The sequence below is a fragment of the Zingiber officinale genome, chromosome 3B (genome assembly GCF_018446385.1).
Source record: "Zingiber officinale cultivar Zhangliang chromosome 3B, Zo_v1.1, whole genome shotgun sequence".
Lineage (NCBI taxonomy): Eukaryota > Viridiplantae > Streptophyta > Magnoliopsida > Zingiberales > Zingiberaceae > Zingiber > Zingiber officinale.
In genome coordinates this window covers 45745135-45765881 of record NC_055991.1, presented here as the reverse complement: position 1 = coordinate 45765881, position 20747 = coordinate 45745135, and the positions used below count along the sequence as shown (strand labels likewise).

Below are 20747 nucleotides of genomic sequence, written 5' to 3'. Positions count from 1 at the left end.
AGAAGACACGAGAAGTTACTTCGTTCGGAGCCTATCTCGACTCCTACTCGAAAGCCCACGCTCGTTGAGCGTTTACGTTGGGCAACAACTATATCTTGTAAAAACTATTACAAACTAAGTACAATTCAAAGCAGTAATAATAAAAATTATACCGACAACAAAAGACTAAATATGAAGCTCCGGGTTGTCGGCGTCGAGTTGAGGCTTTATCGGAACGTCTCTTTTGCAGCAGGTGTAATGCCCAAAAATTCTCAAAACTATTTTAGAAATATTCTATGATTTTTCTGGAATTTTAGGATATTTTTACAGAATTTTTAGAGTAGCGGAAGTAGCAAAAACAAATAGAAAACGAAAACGGCCTAAGCGGGAATTGAACCCGAGACCTATGGTTTACGGGTAATTCTAGTAACCAGTTGAACCCAGTAGGGCCGTGCTGAAAGGAAAGGGAAACATTTATATTTAAGTTTAAGATTGGCCGAAATACCCACTTAAAATAAATAGAAAACTTGAGTGGGTTTGGTTTATTTCTTTGGTTCGGGAATTCTCCAAAGAGACCTCACCTTACACGCCGCCCCCTCTCCTTCTCCTTCTTCCTCTCAGCGCCAACCCTAGGGTTCTCTCCCTAGGGCCCTAAGAGCACCTTCCAGCAACGATTCCAGCACAAGAACGTTCCCCTCCGCGAGAAGAACGCGTTGGAGCGAGGAGATTGTCGAAAGGATCGTCTCCACCGGAATTCTAGCGAATAGAGTTATAAGAAAATTAGCGTACGAGGTAAGAAACCCCTCACCTGCAGTATAAGTAGCATCCGTGTGAATTCCATGTTTTAGTTTAGTAATATGTAGACTTTCGGCACAAGGATGCGAATTAGTACATACTAAGTGTTCGATTAAATTATTTAGCACAGAAAAATACAACTTAGGCATTTTAATAGCTCAGTAAATGCAATAGAAGCATTTAAATAGTTTAGTTAGCCTTGCCACAGCATATATGAGACTACAGTCCAATGGGTGGGCACCCACAGTCGCCTCTAGGTTCAGATAACCTAGTAGAAGCAAGGTAAATTAATTAGCTATGATTCAGTATTTTATTTTCAGTAGTGGCATTGTACAGGATTAGATATCCATTGGGCCGGGCTCCCATAGTCGGTCCCTAGGTTTAGATAACCTAGTAAACCTTGCTAAATTCGGGATTTGCAACCCCGGGTTTAGTTGAGGATGTGCGCATAGCATGTACAGTTGCCGGACCCATTAGCAGTATGATTATTTATTTTAATCTATTATATTATAGTTTTTCAAAATTCACAAAGATCAGTTATGTTAGTTGAGTTTGAATTCAGTTCCAGACTAGTTTAATTCATGTTCAGCTCAGTTTTCTTGTTGTTACACATGATAGTTATGGTTAGCTTTGTATGCCATGCTTTGGTGTTCATGTTAAGCTTTTATTACACATGTTTAGATGATAGTATGTCATGACTTGCTTTGATTTCTATGTATGATAACATGCCATGTTTCAGTCTAATCAGTGCACTTTCAAAGCATATTGCATCGAATGCATGTTTTAGTGAGGTAGATGGTTTCTTACTAAGCGAAAGCTTATAGATACTTTCTTTTCCTTATACTGCAGATAAAGGTAAAGGAAAGGTGGACTAGCGGAGGCTGGAGGTCAATGCAATGATGAAGATGTGTGTGGAAGGAACCTGGAGTAGAGATCTTGGAGAAACTAGCAAACTAAAACTTTAGTTTTATATAACGTTATTTCCGCATTTTTAGTTATTTTGATGCATGAATCATGAAAGACCTGTTTAGATTGTTAGTAATCATGCTTAGAATGTCAGTTAAATGTTGTTAGTATGTTTATAGCCATGTTAGAACTCATGTGTATGAATTTGGCACGAAACAATGCTGAAATCAGAGTTCTGTATGAAATCAGAAACCCCAATCGATCGGTCAATCGATTGGAGGCTTCTCAGTCGATCAGCCGATCGATTGGGGAGTTCGTACCGCGAACAGTAGGCTTCTGGATCGATCATCCGATCGATCCAGCAAATTCTGTCGCGAACAGTAGGCTCTGGGATCGATCACTGGATCGATTGGTCAGTCTGGATCGATCAGCCGATCGATCCAGAAAATTGGCCCGAGCACAGTAGCGTGCTGGATCGATCACTGGATCGATCCAACCTGACTTCCGCATACAGTAGCCACCTGAATTGATCAATGGATCGATCCGGCCATTCCAATCGATCCGTGGATCGATTGGGAGGCCTGACACCAGCAAGAAACTCTTAGTTAACTTCCTTGACCATTGGGGAATGTAATATATGTCATGAATAGTTTAGATTACACCCCTTAGCACATGTAGAACCAAGAAATGATGATAGTTTAGCAAAATTTTAATTAGTACAGCTTCCGCACTTAGATTTAATGATGGTCAGGGAATAGTTAGCACAGCATAATGTAACGATCGGCCTCACAGCCTGGTCAGTAGAAGGCGGGTCGTTACAGAGTGGTATCAGAGCAGGTTCCATACTTCCTACACACACATCAGCATTGTACCTGCATCTTCCAAGTAAGAATACCTCTCACTTTGTATGTTTATTGCTTTTCTGTTATAGATAACTAAAGCATGTTTTTTTTTATGATAGTAGTTAACATGATAACAATAGTTTCTCTATTATGCTTGTGCTAGTCATGTATGTCCTGCATGTCTTTAGAAATGGCACGAGGACGCCCAGCTAGAAGGGCACCAGCCACTGAGCCCCAAAGACAAGGCGGTTCGATGCCTCCCGGACCTCTGACTAGTGGCTCGATTCTGACAGTGAATGAGAACAGAAATAGCCACCTTAAAGGCTAGTCGACATAACACTCCCATTGTCACCGGAGCCTAACTTGCGACACCGGTGGTCTTAGAGGTTCCACCAATCCAACCTCTCGGCACCGAGTGAGGCGAGAACGTGAGAGAAGCCTATCGATCCAAAGTGGCGGAGAGTCAAGCTAGAGAATTTCTCAAGCAGCAATGAACCATGGGATGCTCAAGCATGGTTCAAAACACTGGAAAGTACGATGGAGAACATGAGAAGGTGAAGTGCGCCTCCTTCCGTCGACGAGAGATGCACGTATGTGGTGGGAGAGAATCGAGCGGCGCCCAGTGAACCAGATGACATGGGCTGACTTGAGAAGGAATTCTTTGAGGAGTTCTTTCACATGCGGGTCACCAACCGTCACTACGACGAGTTCACCGAGTTCGTCAGGGCAACCTATCAGTTGAGGAAGCCGTGAAGAAATTCAACAGGTTGGCTCGTCATGCCTGAATTAGTCGCCACGAAAGGAACGAATCGGTTGATGCTCAAGATCTTGAGGCGAAAATAGCAATGAGCGTGGTGGTGGCGTTCATAGGTCCAAACCGCAAGAATTAGTGGCGGTGCTCTAATCACCGAGCATTACCAGAATAGCATCAAGCAGAAGCAAGTCCTCTCCGAAGCTAAAGGTCAAGGAGGCTCGGGCACTCGAAGCGGCAGGTCACGGCTCCCACGGCTCTAATCGGAAAGGAACTCCAAAGGACAAGCGCAAACCGGGAGTTACAAAGGAGGACCGGCAAGCAACCCAGTTATCAAAGTGTGCTACTTGGGAAATTCCACCACAGAGTTTGTCGTAAGGGCACACGAGGATGCTTTGAATGCGGACAGGAAGGGCATATGGCCAAGCAGTGTCCAAACAAGACCAGTCTTCCTCAGCCACAGCCGATTCAGTATGGAGGCCAGCCAGCTCAGTTACATCAGATGCAGGCCGCTTTAGATGGTCCACATATCAGCCAGGGAAGATTAGAAGCCCCTCCAGCTACGACCAATGCGAGGATCTACTCACTCACCAGAGAGGACGCAGCAAATGCCTCGACAGTTGTTACAGGTCAGATTAGTATTTTACAGCAAAGTACAACTGTCTTATTCGATACTGGGGCAACCCATTCATACATATCTAGGGCATTTGCTGAGAAGTTAGCAGTACCTCCAGAGGTACTTAGTAGCCAGTTCCTTACGACGTTACCCTCAGGAGAAATCATGGCGTCTACGCACTGGCTCAGAGCAGTGCCGGTCACTATAGCAGACAGAGAGCTCTTTTGTGATCTGATAGTGATTAATATGACCGACTACGACGTCATCTTCGGGATGGACTTCTTGATCAAATACGGTGCCTCCATCGAGTGCCGTAAACAGAAAGTCATATTCCAACCTGAAGCGGAAGCACAGTTCGAATTCGTCGGAGAACCCAGGAGAAAGGCCAAGAAGTTTCTCTCAGCTATGAAGGCACAGAGGTTGATGGATTCAGGATGTACGGGGTTCTTAGCACACGTAGTCAGCACCAGTCAGGACAAGGACCAACAGCTAGCAGAGGTCCGAGTCGTATGTGACTACCCAGCAGTCTTCCCTGAAGAGTTACCAGGCCTAGCACCAGATAGGGAGATCGAATTTGAGATAGAGCTCATTCCCGGTACAAATCCTATCTCCAAAGCACCTTACCGCATGGCTCCAGCAGAACTGAAGGAACTTCATGAGCAACTACAGGAGCTGCTTGACAAGGGCTTCATCCGTCCTAGTCACTCACCATGGGGAGCACCTGTATTGTTCGTGAAGAAGAAAGACGGGAGCATGCGCCTGAACCAAGTCACAATCAAGAACAGGTATCCTCTTCCCAGAATAGATGACCTGTTTGATCAGCTAAAGGGAGCAGCAGTGTTCTCTAAAATAGACTTCAGATCAGGTTATCATCAAGTGAAGGTTAAAGAAGGGGACATACCCAAGACAGCATTCAGGACTAGATACGGACATTACGAGTTCGTAGTCATGCCCTTTGGCGTGACAAATGCTCCAGCTACTTTCATGGACCTTATGAACAGGGTATTCAGAGAATATTTAGATAGGTTCGTTATCGTGTTCATCGATGACATCCTTATCTATTCCAGAACTCAGGAAGAACCGTAGAGCACACAAGATTGCAGACCCTTGATGAGAATCGCGCCAAGTTCACCAAATGTGAATTTTGGCTAGATCAGGTGTCCTTCTGGGTCACATCATCTCAAAGGATGGTATCATGGTAGACCCCAAGAAGATAAGCTGTGAGCAGCTGGAAAAGACCCAAGAACGCCCGGAGATCGAAGCTCGGGATTAGCGAGTTACTACAAATTCGTGAGGACTTCTCCAGGATAGCCTCTCATTGATGACTCTTACCGGAAAGGAAAATTTCGGGATGAGGATCGGAGAATAGTTTCATGATGAAAAGGAGATTGACCAGGCACCTATTCGACTCTACGAGCGCAGATAGCTTTGACATATATAGTGATGCCTCGAGTTGGGACTAGGAGCGGTCTTGATGCAAGATGGCAAGGTGATCGCTATGCCTCGAGACAACTTAAGGATTATGAGAAGAACTATCATACTCATGACCTTGAGCTTGCAGTGGTCGCTCTCAAGATTTGGAGACATTACTTGTATGGAGCTCGGTCAGAGTGTATACAGATCATCGAGTCTGAAGTACTTCTTCACTGAAGGATCTGAATATGCGACAGCACAGATGGAGAACTGGTCAAAGACTACGACATAGATATCCTCTACCACCCAGGAAAAGCGAATAGGGTAGCAGACGCCCTCAGCAGGAAGTCCAGCGCTACCCTATTATCTCTAGCAGCCATGTCACCGCCCCTACAGAAGGAGATCTCAGGTTTCGGTCTCGAGCTCATAGTCGGACAGCTCCCTACTATGACATTAGAGTTTACCTTGCTCGGTGACATCCAGATAGCTCAGGAGCAGGATCCAGAAATTCAGAGAATCAAGCAAGGTTTAGCAGAATCAGAAGGTGGAGAGTTCAGAATATCAGATAACGGGGTGTTGTATTTTGGTGACAGGCTATGTGTTCCGGATCAGGAGGAACTACAGAGGAAAATCCTAGACGAGGCTCACAAGACTCCCTATGCGATGCATCCTGGCTCCACCAAAATGTACCAGGACATGAAGAAACATTTTTGGTGGCCTGGGATGAAGAGAGACATCGCTCGATATGTCAGCACCTGCCTAACCTGTCAAAAGGTTAAGGCAGAACATCAGAGACCAGGGGGAGTTTTGCAGCCCATACAGATACCAGAATGGAAGTGGGAAGACATTTCTATGGATTTTATAGTGGGATTACCCAGAACCACGATTGGTTTAGATACCATCTGGGTAATAGTCGACAGATTGACTAAATCAGCCCACTTCTTAGCTATCAGGATATCCTACTCCATGGAACAGCTAGCTCAGTTGTATCTCAAGGAGATCGTTAGATTACATGGAGTCCCATGAACCATTATTTCAGACAAAGACAGCATGTTCATGTCACACTTCTGGGAGTGTGTACGACAGCTTTGGGCACGAAGTTAAAGTTTAGCATAGCCTTCCATCCGCAGACAGATGGACAGACGGAGCGAGTAAATCAGGTACTCGAGGATATGCTCCGAGCATGTGCCCTAGATTTCAAGGGAAGTTGGTGCAAATATCTGAGTTTAGCAGAATTTGCATACAACAACAGCTATCAGGCCACTATCGGTATGATACCTTATGAGGCTCTCTATGGGCGGAGGTGTAGATCTCCAATCTGCTGGTATGAGAGTGGTGAACAGAAAGAGCTAGAACTTCAGACAGATCTAGTGGCAGATACCACAGCAGCTATACAGCAGATCCGCCAGAGGATAGAGACAGCTCAGAGCCGCCAGAAAAACTATGCTGATACACGGCGCAGACCTTTAGAGTTTTCAGTTGGGGATTCAGTGTTCCTCAGAGTAGCTCCCATGAAGGGAGTAATGCGTTTTGGGAAGAAGGGCAAGCTAAGTCCCAGATATGTGGGACCATACCTTATCAGCAGAAGAGTGGGCAAGGTAGCATATGAGCTAGAGCTACCCCAGGAAATGTCAGCTGTCCACAACGTATTTCATGTCTCTATGCTGAAGAAGCATATCCCAGATGCCACCCAGGTGATTGAGCCCCAGTCGGTACAGATCCGCGAAGACCTCAGCTATGACAGTCGGCCTATTCAGATAATAGACCGAGCAGTTAAGAAATTACGGAACAAGGAAGTACCATTAGTCAAAATTATTTGGCACAATCACACAGCAGAAGAGGCAACTTGGGAGACAGAGGCCAGCATGAGACAGAAGTACCCAGAGTTATTCTAAGTTCGAGGACGAACTTTTTATAAGGTATGGGGGATTGTAATGCCCGAAAATTCTCAAAACTATTTTAGAAATATTCTATGATTTTTCTGGAATTTTAGGATATTTTCACAGAATTTTTAGAGTAGCGGAAGTAGCAAAAACAAATAGAAAACGAAAACGGCCTAAGCGGGAATTGAACCCGAGACCTATGGTTTACGGGTAATTCTAGTAACCAGTTGAACCCAGCAGGGCCGTGCTGAAAGGAAAGGGAAACATTTATATTTAAGTTTAAGATTGGCCGAAATACCCACTTAAAATAAATAGAAAACTTGAGTGGGTTTGGTTTATTTCTTTGGTTCGGGAATTCTCCACCGAGACCTCACCTTACACACCGCCCCCTCTCCTTCTCCTTCTTCTTCTTCCTCTCGGTGCCAACCCTAGGGTTCTCTCCCTAGGGCCCTAAGAGCACCTTCCGGCAGCGATTCCAGCACAAGAACGTTCCCCTCCGCGAGAAGAACGCGTTGGAGCGAGGAGATTGTCGAAAGGATCGTCTCCACCGGAATTCTAGCGAATAGAGTTGTAAGAAAATTAGCGTACGAGGTAAGAAACCCCTCACCTGCAGTATAAGTAGCTTCCGTGTGAATTCCATGTTTTAGTTTAGTAATATGTAGACTTTCGGCACAAGGATGCGAATTAGTGCATACTAAGTGTTCGATTAAATTATTTAGCACAGAAAAATGCAACTTAAGCATTTTAATAGTTCAGTAAATGCAATAGAAGCATTTAAATAGTTTAGTTAGCCTTGCCACAACATATATGGGACTACGGTCCAATGGGTGGGCACCCACAGTCGCCTCTAGGTTCAGATAACCTAGTAGAAGCAAGGTAAATTAATTAGCTATGATTCAGTATTTTATTTTCAGTAGTGGCACTGTACAGGATTAGATATCCATTGGGCCGGGCTCCCATAGTCGGTCCCTAGGTTTAGATAACCTAGTAAACCTTGCTAAATTCGGGATTTGCAACCCCGGGTTTAGTTGAGGATGTGCGCATAGCATGTACAGTTGCCGGACCCATTAGCAGTATGATTATGTATTTTAATCTATTATATTATAGTTTTTCAAAACTCACAAAGATCAGTTATGTTAGTTGAGTTTGAATTCAGTTCCAGACTAGTTTAATTCATGTTCAGCTCAGTTTTCTTGTTGTTACACATGATAGTTATGGTTAGCTTTGTATGCCATGCTTTGGTGTTCATGTTCAGCTTTTATTACACATGTTTAGATGATAGTATGCTATGACTAGCTTTGATTTCTATGTATGATAACATGCCATGTTTCAGTTTAATCAGTGCACTTTCAAACAGCATGTTTTAAAAGCATATTGCATCGAATGCATGTTTTAGTGAGGTAGATGGTTTCTTACTAAGCGAAAGCTTATAGATACTTTCTTTTCCCTATACTGCAGATAAAGGTAAAGGAAAGGTGGACTAGCGGAGGCTGGAGGTCAATGCAATGATGAAGATGTGTGTGGAAGGAACCTGGAGTAGAGATCTTGGAGAAACTAGCAAACTAAAACTTTAGTTTTATATAACGTTATTTCTGCATTTTTAGTTATTTTGATGCATGAATCATGAAAGACCTATTTAGATTGTTAGTAATCATGCTTAGAATGTCAGTTAAATGTTGTTAGTATGTTTATAGCCATGTTAGAACTCATGTGTATGAATTTGGCACGAAACAATGCTGAAATCAGAGTTCTGGTATGAAATCAGAAACCCCAATCGATCGGTCAATCGATTGGAGGCTTCTCAGTCGATCAGTCGATCGATTGGGGAGTTCGTACCGCGAACAGTAGGCTTCTGGATCGATCAGCCGATCGATCCAGCAAATTCTGTCACGAACAGTAGGCTCTGGGATCGATCACTGGATCGATTGGTCAGTCTGGATCGATCAGCCGATCGATCCAGAAAATTGGCCCGAGCACAGTAGCGTGCTGGATCGATCACTGGATCGATCCAACCTGACTTCCGCATACTACTACCTGGATTGATCAATGGATCGATCCGGCCATTCCAATCGATCCGTGGATCGATTGGGAGGCCTGACACCAGCAAGAAACTCTTAGTTAACTTCCTTGACCATTGGGGAATGTAATATATGTCATGAATAGTTTAGATTACACCCCTTAGCACATGTAGAACCAAGAAATGATGATAGTTTAGCAAAATTTTAATTAGTACAGCTTCCGCACTTAGATTTAATGATGGTCAGGGAATAGTTAGCACAGCATAATGTAACGATCGGCCTCACAGCCTGGTCAGTAGAAGGCGGGTCGTTACAGCAGGTTGCAGAAAGATTGCTTGTGCGAAGTTGTATAGAGTTGTTGTTCGAAGTCCCCTTATAAACAGTGCCGGAGGCGCCTCCAAGCCTGTCCAAGGCGCCTCCAGGCCACTGAGTCGCACGGGTGGATCAGCGCAAACCTGGTCGCACCTCATCCCTCTCAAGGCGCCTCCAAGCTGCTCCAAGGCGCCTCCATCGCCTGGTCCAAGGCGCCTCCAGCTTCCTCCGAGGTGCCTTCAACTCCTCTGGACAGCTGGCTTCGGCTAGCACCCGAGATGCCTCCAAGCCCTATGGAGGCGCCTCGGACGCTGTTCATCCGAGGTTTGAGTTGCTCCTTTGTTCCTGCAAATTGTGTTAGTCCCAAACACAAACCCTGCAAAACAAAGTTAGCACAGAAATAATATTATAGATAAACTTGACAGTCGTCGGACTGTCCGAGTCTGATTTCGGATTTCCAACCGGAAATCCTAGGTCGACCTGATGCCTACTATTCCCTCTACGGGGAACGCGTCCTCACCTACTCCACTCAGGAGATTTACCTGTTGCCAGTGCGATCCTTCAGATCGATTGGACTTTTGCTCAGCGTTCGGAGCTTCCGGACTTTCTACCAGACCTCCGCTTCCCGGCTGGTCCAGTCTTTCACCTGGTTCGCGACACCAGGACTTTCCACCTAGGGTTACCCCCCTAGGACTTTTTCCTGAAGCTCACGACCCGCTAAGACTTTCCGCATAGGGTTATCACCCCCTATGACCTAGGGTTACCACCCCCTAGGGTTTTCTCCCTGCCTAATCGCAGCTAGGACTTGTCTGAAACATTCAATTAAGTATGTTAGATTACAAAACAACTTAACTTTGAATTCCTTTGTCATTATCAAAACAACGGTCGATTGTCGGATGCTTCCCGCACCAACAAAAACTAAGAGATGAAGCTTGACAAACAAGTCCAAGTAAAGTAAGTTGTGAGTTGAAGTTTGGCAGACATTCAAGTGGAATCATGTGTGAGCTATAGCTTGGCAACTCAATTTGAATAGGTCAGTTAGGGGTTGAACATCTAGACCCAAAGTAAGTGTGAGTAACTTTACATTCTCAATCATACTCATTACGTGTAACCATTACAAAATAGCAAAGTTTGACAGTTCCAAGCGATCGGAAGGAGTTTCGATGACTGACTGGTGATAACTGTTGACGAATGAAATCAGAGGGTCCAAGTGACCATATCTAGGTCAGGGCGACCAAAGCATGCGAGCGACTGGAGCATCTTCTAAGCGACCGAGCGATGATGTTATCAACCAATTTGAGCGAATCGGGTCAAGATCAAATTTGACCCCTCTTTAGGCGACTAGAGGGATTACAGTTAACCGGAGAACATAGTTAATGTTATCTATTAGATAGACATTACAGCCACATCAACATCGTCTAGGTGATTGGGGAGGTGTCACTCTACTGGATATTGCCACGTCAGGAACAGAAGAGAGCTATATAAAGGACATTGAGATAGAGCTTTGAGACATCTCAATTCACTCATCACACTCATTCTTGTGCATGTGCTCTAGTGGTCTCGTGTTTTCTATGCTGCGACACGCTATGATATGTTGCGACCTCGAGCTTCAATTCTTATCAGCAACATGTAGAGTAACTTTTCATTATTTTTTAATGTTTCCATATCTTTTTATTTGAGTTTAATATTTAGAATTTTTTTGTTCTAAGGTTTCTCTACATTTCCTGAGGCTTTTGAAATGGAGAAATTAAGAAATAGGAATCATTTTATTTTAATTATCTTAATGTCGATTTATACTTTAATTGATAAACTATTGAATGATTCTTACATGTTTATATTATCGGATCTTACTTGATTAAATATGTGCTAGTTAAATTATTTCTATTATGCTACTCTACTTATTTGATTGTTATTTTTAAATTATATTAGGTCATAAAATTCCTAAGGCTATTCATACCTTCTCGCGTCTAAGTTCTATCCTATCTGTTAGAGCCCACGAAAGGCACACAAACATCAATCCCAATCCATTCAAATTAAAGTTAACTACGTTAATATATATAAAAAAAAGTATAATTTCTTTTAAAATTTTACATCTACTGTCAATCAAAATTTAGACTTTAATTGAAAATAAATTATTGTAATGTACAATTAAAATTGTCAAATTAATATAAGTTAATAATATTCTTCCATTAACAAATACATTTACCACACTTTGTCCCAATCAAATCTGATCGAAACTATACATATTGTCTTTAATTATGATCATCAGAAATTTTCTTTCTTAATCCTTAATCATGTCTTCCTCCGAACTGAAACTTCCACACATGATGTACTACAGCGTATGCAGAATCTAACAAATTAATCGGTCAATTAACCAGCAGAAATTGTACACTTCAATTCAAATCGAACACTGTCTTCAGAATAGTCGACAACATGCGTGCTATCTTACTGATGCGGCAAATAGTATATGACTCCGTAGAAATGACAGAAATAATAGTTAAGATGATATAGTAGTTAAAAGTTAAAAGAAAGTGACGGTTAGGATAAAGGACGGTCATGATTAAGGACTATGTGTTTGAGTAGTTCATTCCTCTCATCTTGACCGATTTTATGTTGGTTAGATTTTCAGAGCTCAATCCCCTCACTTCTCATTTCTCATAGGCAATGCTCCCACTTTAATATCGGCCGGTTTTATACCGATTAGTTCTCCAGGATTCAGTCCCCTCACTTCTCATGGGTCAGGCTCTCAATCTAATCTCGATCAGGCTTTATACCGGTCGAACTTTCAGGGCTCAGTCCCCTCAATTCTTATGGATAGGATTCCCATTTCAATACCTGTCGGTTTTACTCCCGGTCGGACATCCAACCGGTCGAACCCCCAGAGGGACAATACTGTCGAGGAATCACAACAACTTGTTAGAAAGTAACAGATATTTGTCAAGGAATATTTCAATACTTTGCCATATACAAACCGTGAAACCTTACTCTACCCAATAGAAGTCTATCGTATATCTTCTTTCATCCAATATCTCCTGACATGTGACATTCTTTGGTGTCTTATAATTATGAAGGTTACAAAAGGCAGTATAAAAAGGGAGGTCTTTTACGTTGGCCAGGTACATGGTAGATAGTAGTCTTATTTACTCACACACATTTACTGTTCTTCATCTTTTTTCACTTGACCTCCCTTCTGACTTGAGCATCGGAGGGCATGCGCCAGGGACCTTTTCCCGAGTTCTTGCTCTAACGCTTCTGGGTACTTGGTCGGTGGTGCTTGTAGGGTCATGGGTCCTATCATCGATCATCTATCCTAGGCCCCATATTCCTCTCTTTGTCAACGTTGATGGCATCGTCATCGGTACTCCCATTTGACTCAACTTCCAAACATGATCAAATTTGATGTCATATGTTGGAAAACATTCACCTGCTCTGGAATGTGAAAATAGAGGACACGGGTAAGATCAACGCCACTATGACCCCCCGAGGAATATTAGTTATTCAAAGAGGCCAAGATGTGAGCGGCTTCGAATAAATAAACAGTAGATTTTCATCCATGCAGCACACCTGTGACTTCGAAGGATGGGCTTTTCGCCTCAAACGGAAGATCCAAGAGGACGCGGTTATGCAAATTCCCCTCGGCATTGTACCAAACACATGGAGAAAGGGGCAACAAAATAAAGTAGTCTTAAGCCTCCTTGGCCAGGAATTTACCCTCTAGGACCCAAAGAGGGAGAAGACCCTAGCCATTCAGGAGACGTTTGAACAACTCAGCATTCCCTTCTCGTAGGAAGTAATAGACGAGAAACTTCCTAAGGGTTATACACCCCCGTCTATTGGAGAGTACAGAGGTAATAATGATCTGGAGGATCTCCTCCGAAAGTTCCAGAATGCTACTCTATTGCATCAATACAACAATGCAATAAAATGATGTGTGTTTCTGAATACTCTCTGTAGCTCAATGCAAAGATGGTTCGACAAGCTGCTAGTCGGATCCATTACTTGCTTTAAGGAATTTATGAATGCTTTCCTGCATCATTTCGCCAACAACAAGAGATATCAGAAGACTAATCATAGTCTGTTTGCACTCAAATAAGGGGCTACTGAGTCCCTAAGAGTGTATATTAAGAATTTCAACCAAGTGGCTCTGGATGTTCTGTCCGTTACCTTTGAGATATTAATAAGCGCATTCTCTCAAGTCCTGTTAGAGGGAGACTTCTTTCGAGCCCTCATTCGAAAACCTGCAAAGGACTTCGATGATTTACTCGGGAAAGAGGACAATGCATTAATGTAGAGGAAACTCAAGTTGCTCGGAAGAAAGAGATAAAGACCCTCGTTCCAACCAGAGGCCACCACCACCTCTTGTTTGTCCTAAGGATCCCTAGCCGAATTTTTCACCGGCTCAAGAAATAGGGGTGGTGCAACGGGTTGGGGTTGTTCGAGCTCCTGTCAACTAGTCTACACCATGGGAGGCCTAATATTGCACTTACCACTGATCTTACACTCATGACATAGGAAATTTTCTCCAATTCACTTATAATTCTCACCGAGCAGCTGAACTAAGTCTGCCTCTGCCCAAGATCGGGTCTCAACATCTGAGATAGTAGACCAACAACCCTAGCATCTTGGCCCGACGACTAATTCACCTCAAGGGAAAGAAGACCCGAGTGACCTGTCAAATAGTAGAGAAAGGAAATTAGGAAAACCTAAGAGGAGGAGAAATGGGGAAATGCTGTTGTTCGGGATATTCTATAAATGCACCCTCTACTCAACCAGAAAGTAGTGAGGTGATGATTAGTACCCTAACTAATCTAGACTCTCGCCCCTATGCGAGTTATAACTAAGCAAGACTCTCGTACCCTAATGACCATTGGGTCGGAATTCAGACTCTCGTCCCTATATGAGTTATAAGCAAGTAAAACTCTCATACCCTAACGACCATTCAGTCAGAATCCATACTCTCGCCCCCATGCAAGTTATAAGCGAGCAAGACTCTCGCATCCCAATAATCATTCCATTAGAATCTAGACTATCGCCCCTATGCAAGTTATAAGCAAGGCTTTCATGTCCTAACAACCATCCAGTCGGAATCCAAATTCTCACCTATGTGCGAGTTATAAACTAACAAAGTTCTCGCATCTTAACAACCGCCCGGTCGGATCACAGATTCTCGCCTTTGGACAAGTTATAAGTGAGCAAGGCTCTCACGTCCCAATGACCATCTGGTTAGATCCCATACTTTTGCCTTCATGTAAGTTATAAGTGAGCAAGACTCTCATATCTCAACGATTACCCAATTGGACTTCAGACTCTCGTCCTTGTGTGAGTTATAAGTGAGTAGGTCTCTTGCGTCTCAATGACTGCCCAATTAGATCCCAGACTCTCGCCCCCGGGTGATTTATAAGCGAGCAGGGCTCTCGTGTCCCAATAACCATCAAGTCTGATCCTAAGACTCTCGCCCCCATGCTAGTTATAAGTGATCAAGGCTCACATGTCTCAACAACCGCCTAGTCAGACTCCATACTCTCATCCCCGTGCGAGTTATAAGCGAGTAGGGCTCTCGCATCCTAACAACCATCCGGTCGGATTTTAAACTCTCACCCCGTGCGAGTTATAAATGAGCAGAGCTCTCATATCCCAATGACCATCCAGTTAGACTCCAGACTCTCTCCCCCATGCGAGTTATAAGAGAACAAGGCTCTCGTGTCATAACCACCACCTGGTTGAACTCCAGACTCTTGTCCCAGCGCGAGTTATAAGCGAGCAAGGCTCTCGCTTTCCAACGACCATCCGGTTGGACTCCAGACTCTCACCCCCATGCGAGTTATAAGCGAGCAAGGCTTTCGCGTCCCAACTACCATCCGGTCAGATTTTAGACTCTTGCCCTAGTATGAGTTATAAGTGAGAAAGACTCTCAAACTTATAACTTCCTTGCTAAGATAAAAATCCGCTCGACTCTTATCTCTATAGCCGCTCTGCCCGACACTTATCTCCATAGTCGTCCTGCCCGACTCTTATCTCTATAGCCGCTCTGCTAAACTCTTATCTCTATAGTCGCTTTGTTCGGTACTTATCTCCACAACCGCCTTGTCCCGCTCTTATCTCTACAACTGTTGGATCCGACTCTTATATTTACATCCACCCTGTCCAACTCTTATCTCTTTAGCAGCTTTGTCAAGTGCTTAACTACACAGCCTCCCAGTCTGGCTCTTATCTCTACAATCGCTCTGCCCGACTCTTATCTTTACAGCCACCCTGTATAGCTCTTATCTCTATAGCCACTCTACCTGATTCTTAACTCTACAACTACTCTGCCTGATTATTATCTCAGTATCTGCTCTACCCTACACTTGACATGATTGTGGTGACACTCATCAATACACTCTTGTTGTCACCCTTCAACACCACACTCCCAACCTTATGATTCGATCAACGCTCAAGCACTAGAGTTAATCACTCATCTATAAGAGAGGAAAAGAGTAAATTGAATGACGATTAATGATAATAAAGTCAATATAGAGGTCAATATGCCACCAACAAGCACACAACAAAGTCTGATTAATCAAAACCCAGGAAAAGTAGTTTCTAGCCTTCCTCCTACAATTCTTTAATGGTACGAAATATTCATCTAACAAACCAGTTGTTAGGCGTCTTTCCTCTCGGGGTGTCAGATTGCTCTTCCCATAATAGATACGAACGAGTAGCTAAACTACAGCCTAAGTAGAAATAGACTACTTGCCCCATCCTCAAACATTTGTTCGATTCACCTTTGTAGACCTGCAAGGAAGATGCCAGCTCAGATTTGATTCGGTCTAATTCGGCTTGTAGGGAGCTCAGTTTGAGCGCTCGCAGGTCCAAATCCTGTTGTTGTTGCAATGCTATTAGATCCTTGGTCTTTACCTTTCTAGTGAGGCGGGAGATTCTGGAGGCATGTGTCATTTTAGGTCATATAATTCGATAGTCCTTTGCGCTAAGTCCATAGAGACTTTGTTCTTTATAGCAAGTTCAGCTCGAGCTTTACACTAGGCAGCAGATAGACACGCCTTGAGTATCATCCGATTCGAGTGCTGGAGATTCAGGGCTTGCAACATCTACACTAAGGATTCCTCCTTCTTAGCGAGTAGTTGAGTTCATCGTTTTGCCTCTAACTGTTACTGTTGGATCTCTTTAATCAGGGTCTCTAGATGAGATTTTGACTCCATTACTTTAAGCGAGGTCGTTGAAGAATAAAGAAGAAGCACAGCAAGGATAAAGGAGAGGTAGGTGTTAAGAGCCGAGGAAGGGGGACCCCTTTTTAAAATAATGATCATGGAACAAACCATACGATCTCATTGGGAAAAGAGTCTCCTCTTAAAACCATTGAATCGAAGGGTAGGTGGATCCACATAAAAAGTTACGTGTTGACTGAATTGGGAAGGAGCGATAGGTATGTCAACAACTGAGGACGGAGAAGCACGCCATCACAAGGTCCTTTTTTTCACTTCTAAGATGTCTGCAATCTATCCAGTCCGGTTGGTAACATACGAGCATTTCCTGTCCAGTTAAATAGCGAGATAGTAAACAGAATATGGTCAAATTAGTTGGGCATGAACCTTCTTCGACTAGACTTGAAGGGGAGACTTGTGATACGAAAAATAATGGATGACCCCAGGGAAAGGGAGGAAATGACAGTCAAGATGACGTGATAGTCAAAAGTCATGAGGAGGTGATGGTCAGAGTTAAGGACTACACATTTAGGTAGTCTATTCCTCTAATCCTAGCCGAACCTCAAGGGCTCAATCCAAGCACTTCTCATGGGCCAGACTTCTAATCTAATCTCGGCCGACTCTATGTAGGTCGGACCTCCAGGGCTCAGTCCTCTCACTTCTCATGGGCAAAGCTCTCACTCTCTAATCCCGACCGACTCTATGCCAATCGGACCTCCAAGGCTCAGCCCCCTTACTTCTCATGGGCAATGCTCCCACTCTAATCCCGCCCGAATTTTTGCTAGTCAGACCTAAGGGCTCAGTCCCCTCATTTCTCATGGGTCAGACTCCCAATTTAATCCCGATTGGCTTTATGTCGGTCAGACAACCAGAACTCAGTCCCCTCACTTCTCATGGGTAAGACTCCCACTCTAATCTTGGCCAGCTTTATGTCGGTTGGACCTCCAGAGCTCAGTGCCCTCACTTCTCATGGGCAGGACTATCAATCTAATATCGGCCAATTTTACTCTCGGTCGGACCTCCTAGCTAGTCGAACCCCCAGAGGGACAATACTGTCATAGAATCTCAAGAACTTGTCAGAAAGTAACGGATATTTGTCAAGGAATATTATAATACTTTGCCACATACAAACTGCATGCGGAATCTTTCTCTATCCAATGGAAGTTTGTCGTACATCTTTTTTCATCAGACACCCACTGACATGTGACATTTTTTGATGTCTTATGATTGTGGAGGTTATAAAAAGTAGTATAAAAAGGGAGGTTCTTTCCGTTGGCCATGTACGCGGCAGACAGTAGTTTTACTTACTCAAACACATTTACTGTTCTTCATTTTTTTTTTTCACTCGACCTCTCTTCTAACTTGAGCGTCGGAGGGTTTGTGCCAAGGACCTCTTCCCTGATTCTTGATCTAAAACTTTCGGATGCTTAGTTAGTGGTACTTACAGGATCAAGGATACTATCAACGATCCTTTCCCCCATATCTTAGATTCCTCTCTTCTTTGTTAATGTTCATGCCATCGTCACTGATATTCCTATTTAACTAAGCTTTTGGACGGAATCACGTTCCATCCTAGATTAACCGAAGCAATCAGAGCTAAATACGATATCATCAATTAAATAACGTCAAAATACAACGACTATGTCACGAGATTCTGTCCAATTAGAAGAACATGCCTATGTCGTTTTTTTCTCACATTAAATAATAATTTATTTACATCGTTTTGGTTTTTACTGGCTCGGAGCTAAGCATTCATGTGATCACCATGTGATCATCTCGTTCAAATTCTACTAGTCGATATGGAAAGCCAGCAACAACCTGATGCTAGCTCAATCGAATCTTGTCAATTCTTTATGATGATATCCGGGTAGAGACAAGACGACGGGCCGGGTATGGCAAGCCCTGCAAAACCTTTTGCTCATCCGTCCACATCCTCCAAAATTTCACCTAATTCATCTTTCCAGCTAATTTACTTTGGTCACATGCATGGATGCGTCCCCTATGCATAGACTTCATTTATTAATCTAAGATTATATTAATATATATAACCTATCCTTTGGATATTTAATTTAATTCTCAAAAATTGACAAACCGTCTGTTTTTATAAATAGCCTCGGTCATTCCCAGCATTGTCACTGCTATAGCTACCTTCACAGTCACTTGTAGCTAGCCATGGCCTCCAACTCGTTGGCCTCCCTTCCACTCTTCCTCTCCCTCATCCTCGTCTCCTGCAATCTCATTGTCGCCTGCGGCGGTGGCGGCTGCGGAGGAGGAGGAGGAGGAGGAGGAGGAGGAGGAGGTGGCGGCGGCGGAGGAGGAGGCGGCGGAGGAGGAGGTATTGTCCCAATTCTGCCTAATCCTTCCCCGCCGAGCCCCTGCACTAGGCCTACCCCGACGCCCAGCCCCGGCGGTGAAGGTAGGTGCCCCCGCGACACGCTCAAGCTGGCGGCGTGCGCCAATGTGCTGAACGGGCTGATCAACGCGACGGTGGGGACGCCGCCCAGAGAACCGTGCTGCACCCTGATCGAGGGCCTGGCGGACTTGGAGGTGGCCGTATGCCTCTGCACCGCCATCAGAGCCAACATCCTCGGCATCCGCCTCAACATCCCCATCGACCTCAGCCTCCTCGTCAACTACTGCGGCAGGAGGGTTCCTAGGGGCTTCCAGTGCAATTAGTTGGCATTCGCAGCATCTTTAATTAATAATAATAATGTCGTCCGTGTTGCTTGATCTATCTGCATGAATGTTCTTGTTATATTTTGCTACGTTTGGCTTTCGGTATTATGATCCTTTGTGCGCTTTATATGAATTGTAAGATTATAAACATATCCCAGTAATTTAAAATATATTTATGATGTTTCTATGTTACTTAATCCTATTTAATTTGTATGTTCAATATTCCTCAATATCATATGCGTATTTTAAGTTTCGCATTTTTTTTTTTTTTTGGAGACGTACATGTATCTGCACCATTTTAATAATTTTCAAACAGGAAAAAAAATGGAAGAAAAATTTATAATAATTTAATTAAAAAAAATTGATAATTTCAGTTAGTGTCATTGATTAATTTTAGATGATCACGAAAATTTTCCACCGGCCACTAGGATAATTGGAAAACGGTCAATCCAAAAACCCAGCATCTTTTGATTGCACTCCTCATTTAGAGGAAAAATTTCTACAAATATGTTATAGTTGTGGATTGAACAATGAGTAATTGAGTAACAACCTGAATGTCCTACCGTGGTACCATAGCCCCAGAGACTATATAATTCAATACTAGATCTATTAATTAGCTTAATTATCTAAGTTTAATGATATGTTATTGCCGATGAAATTTAATTTGCTATGTTCAGGCACAACAACGTTTGATATTAATTTGTTATAATATCGAAGCGTACAAGGTTAATGTTGTTTTAAATGATATTATATATTATCACAACTTTAACTAATTTACCTTAGAACTAACTAAATTTTTAATAAAAAAATTATATTTTGAGAGCTTGTAATTCATTGTTATTGGAATAAAGTAATTGATTTAATTCAACTTTTTTAATAAGTTGATTCTAAATTATTTAAACTATAAATTACAACTATATAAGTAGCTCATAATTGTGTGTATTTAATTGAATCCATTAAATCTATTAACACGAAGATTCTCGAAAAAATAAGAGAACACATGAGTGTTTCCAAATGGCTAATTGTAGGAAGGTTGACTAAGCACCAAAACAAAATCAATAAAGAGAAAAAGAAAGAAATTAAAAACGTACATAAATTCTCCTTCATGTCAAGTTGTAGATTATAAAATATTTATATAAACTTTTTGAGCTGGGCTAGAGCCCAAGATAGTCCTAGCTTAGATCTATCTTTGGCTAGTTGATATCCAACTATGTCTGACATGAATTCTTATTGTGTATCTTATCATGCATGTAAGAATATCATTGTAATAAAAAAAACATTTTATTTATTCATTTTTACAAGTCTCTTAGCTAAATTGATTATTAATTAAATTATCACGCATATAGAAAATTTT

The 20747-nt window shown here is 42.9% G+C and overlaps 1 protein-coding gene across 1 annotated transcript; it reads left to right on the top strand.

Moving 5' to 3' along the window:
* The first annotated feature begins 18850 nt into the window (after nt 1-18850).
* LOC122056455 (14 kDa proline-rich protein DC2.15-like) lies at nt 18851-19585 on the top strand. The gene has a single exon (XM_042618416.1). It carries the CDS (start codon nt 18890-18892, stop codon nt 19391-19393), a length of 504 nt encoding a protein of 167 aa, XP_042474350.1. The 5' UTR covers nt 18851-18889; the 3' UTR covers nt 19394-19585.
* The last annotated feature ends 1162 nt before the right edge of the window (nt 19586-20747 follow it).

Coding starts and splice junctions, on each gene's coding strand:
- LOC122056455 (XM_042618416.1), top strand. CDS start 18,890: ATGGCCTCCAACTCGTTGGCCTCCCTTCCACTCTTCCTCTCCCTCATC.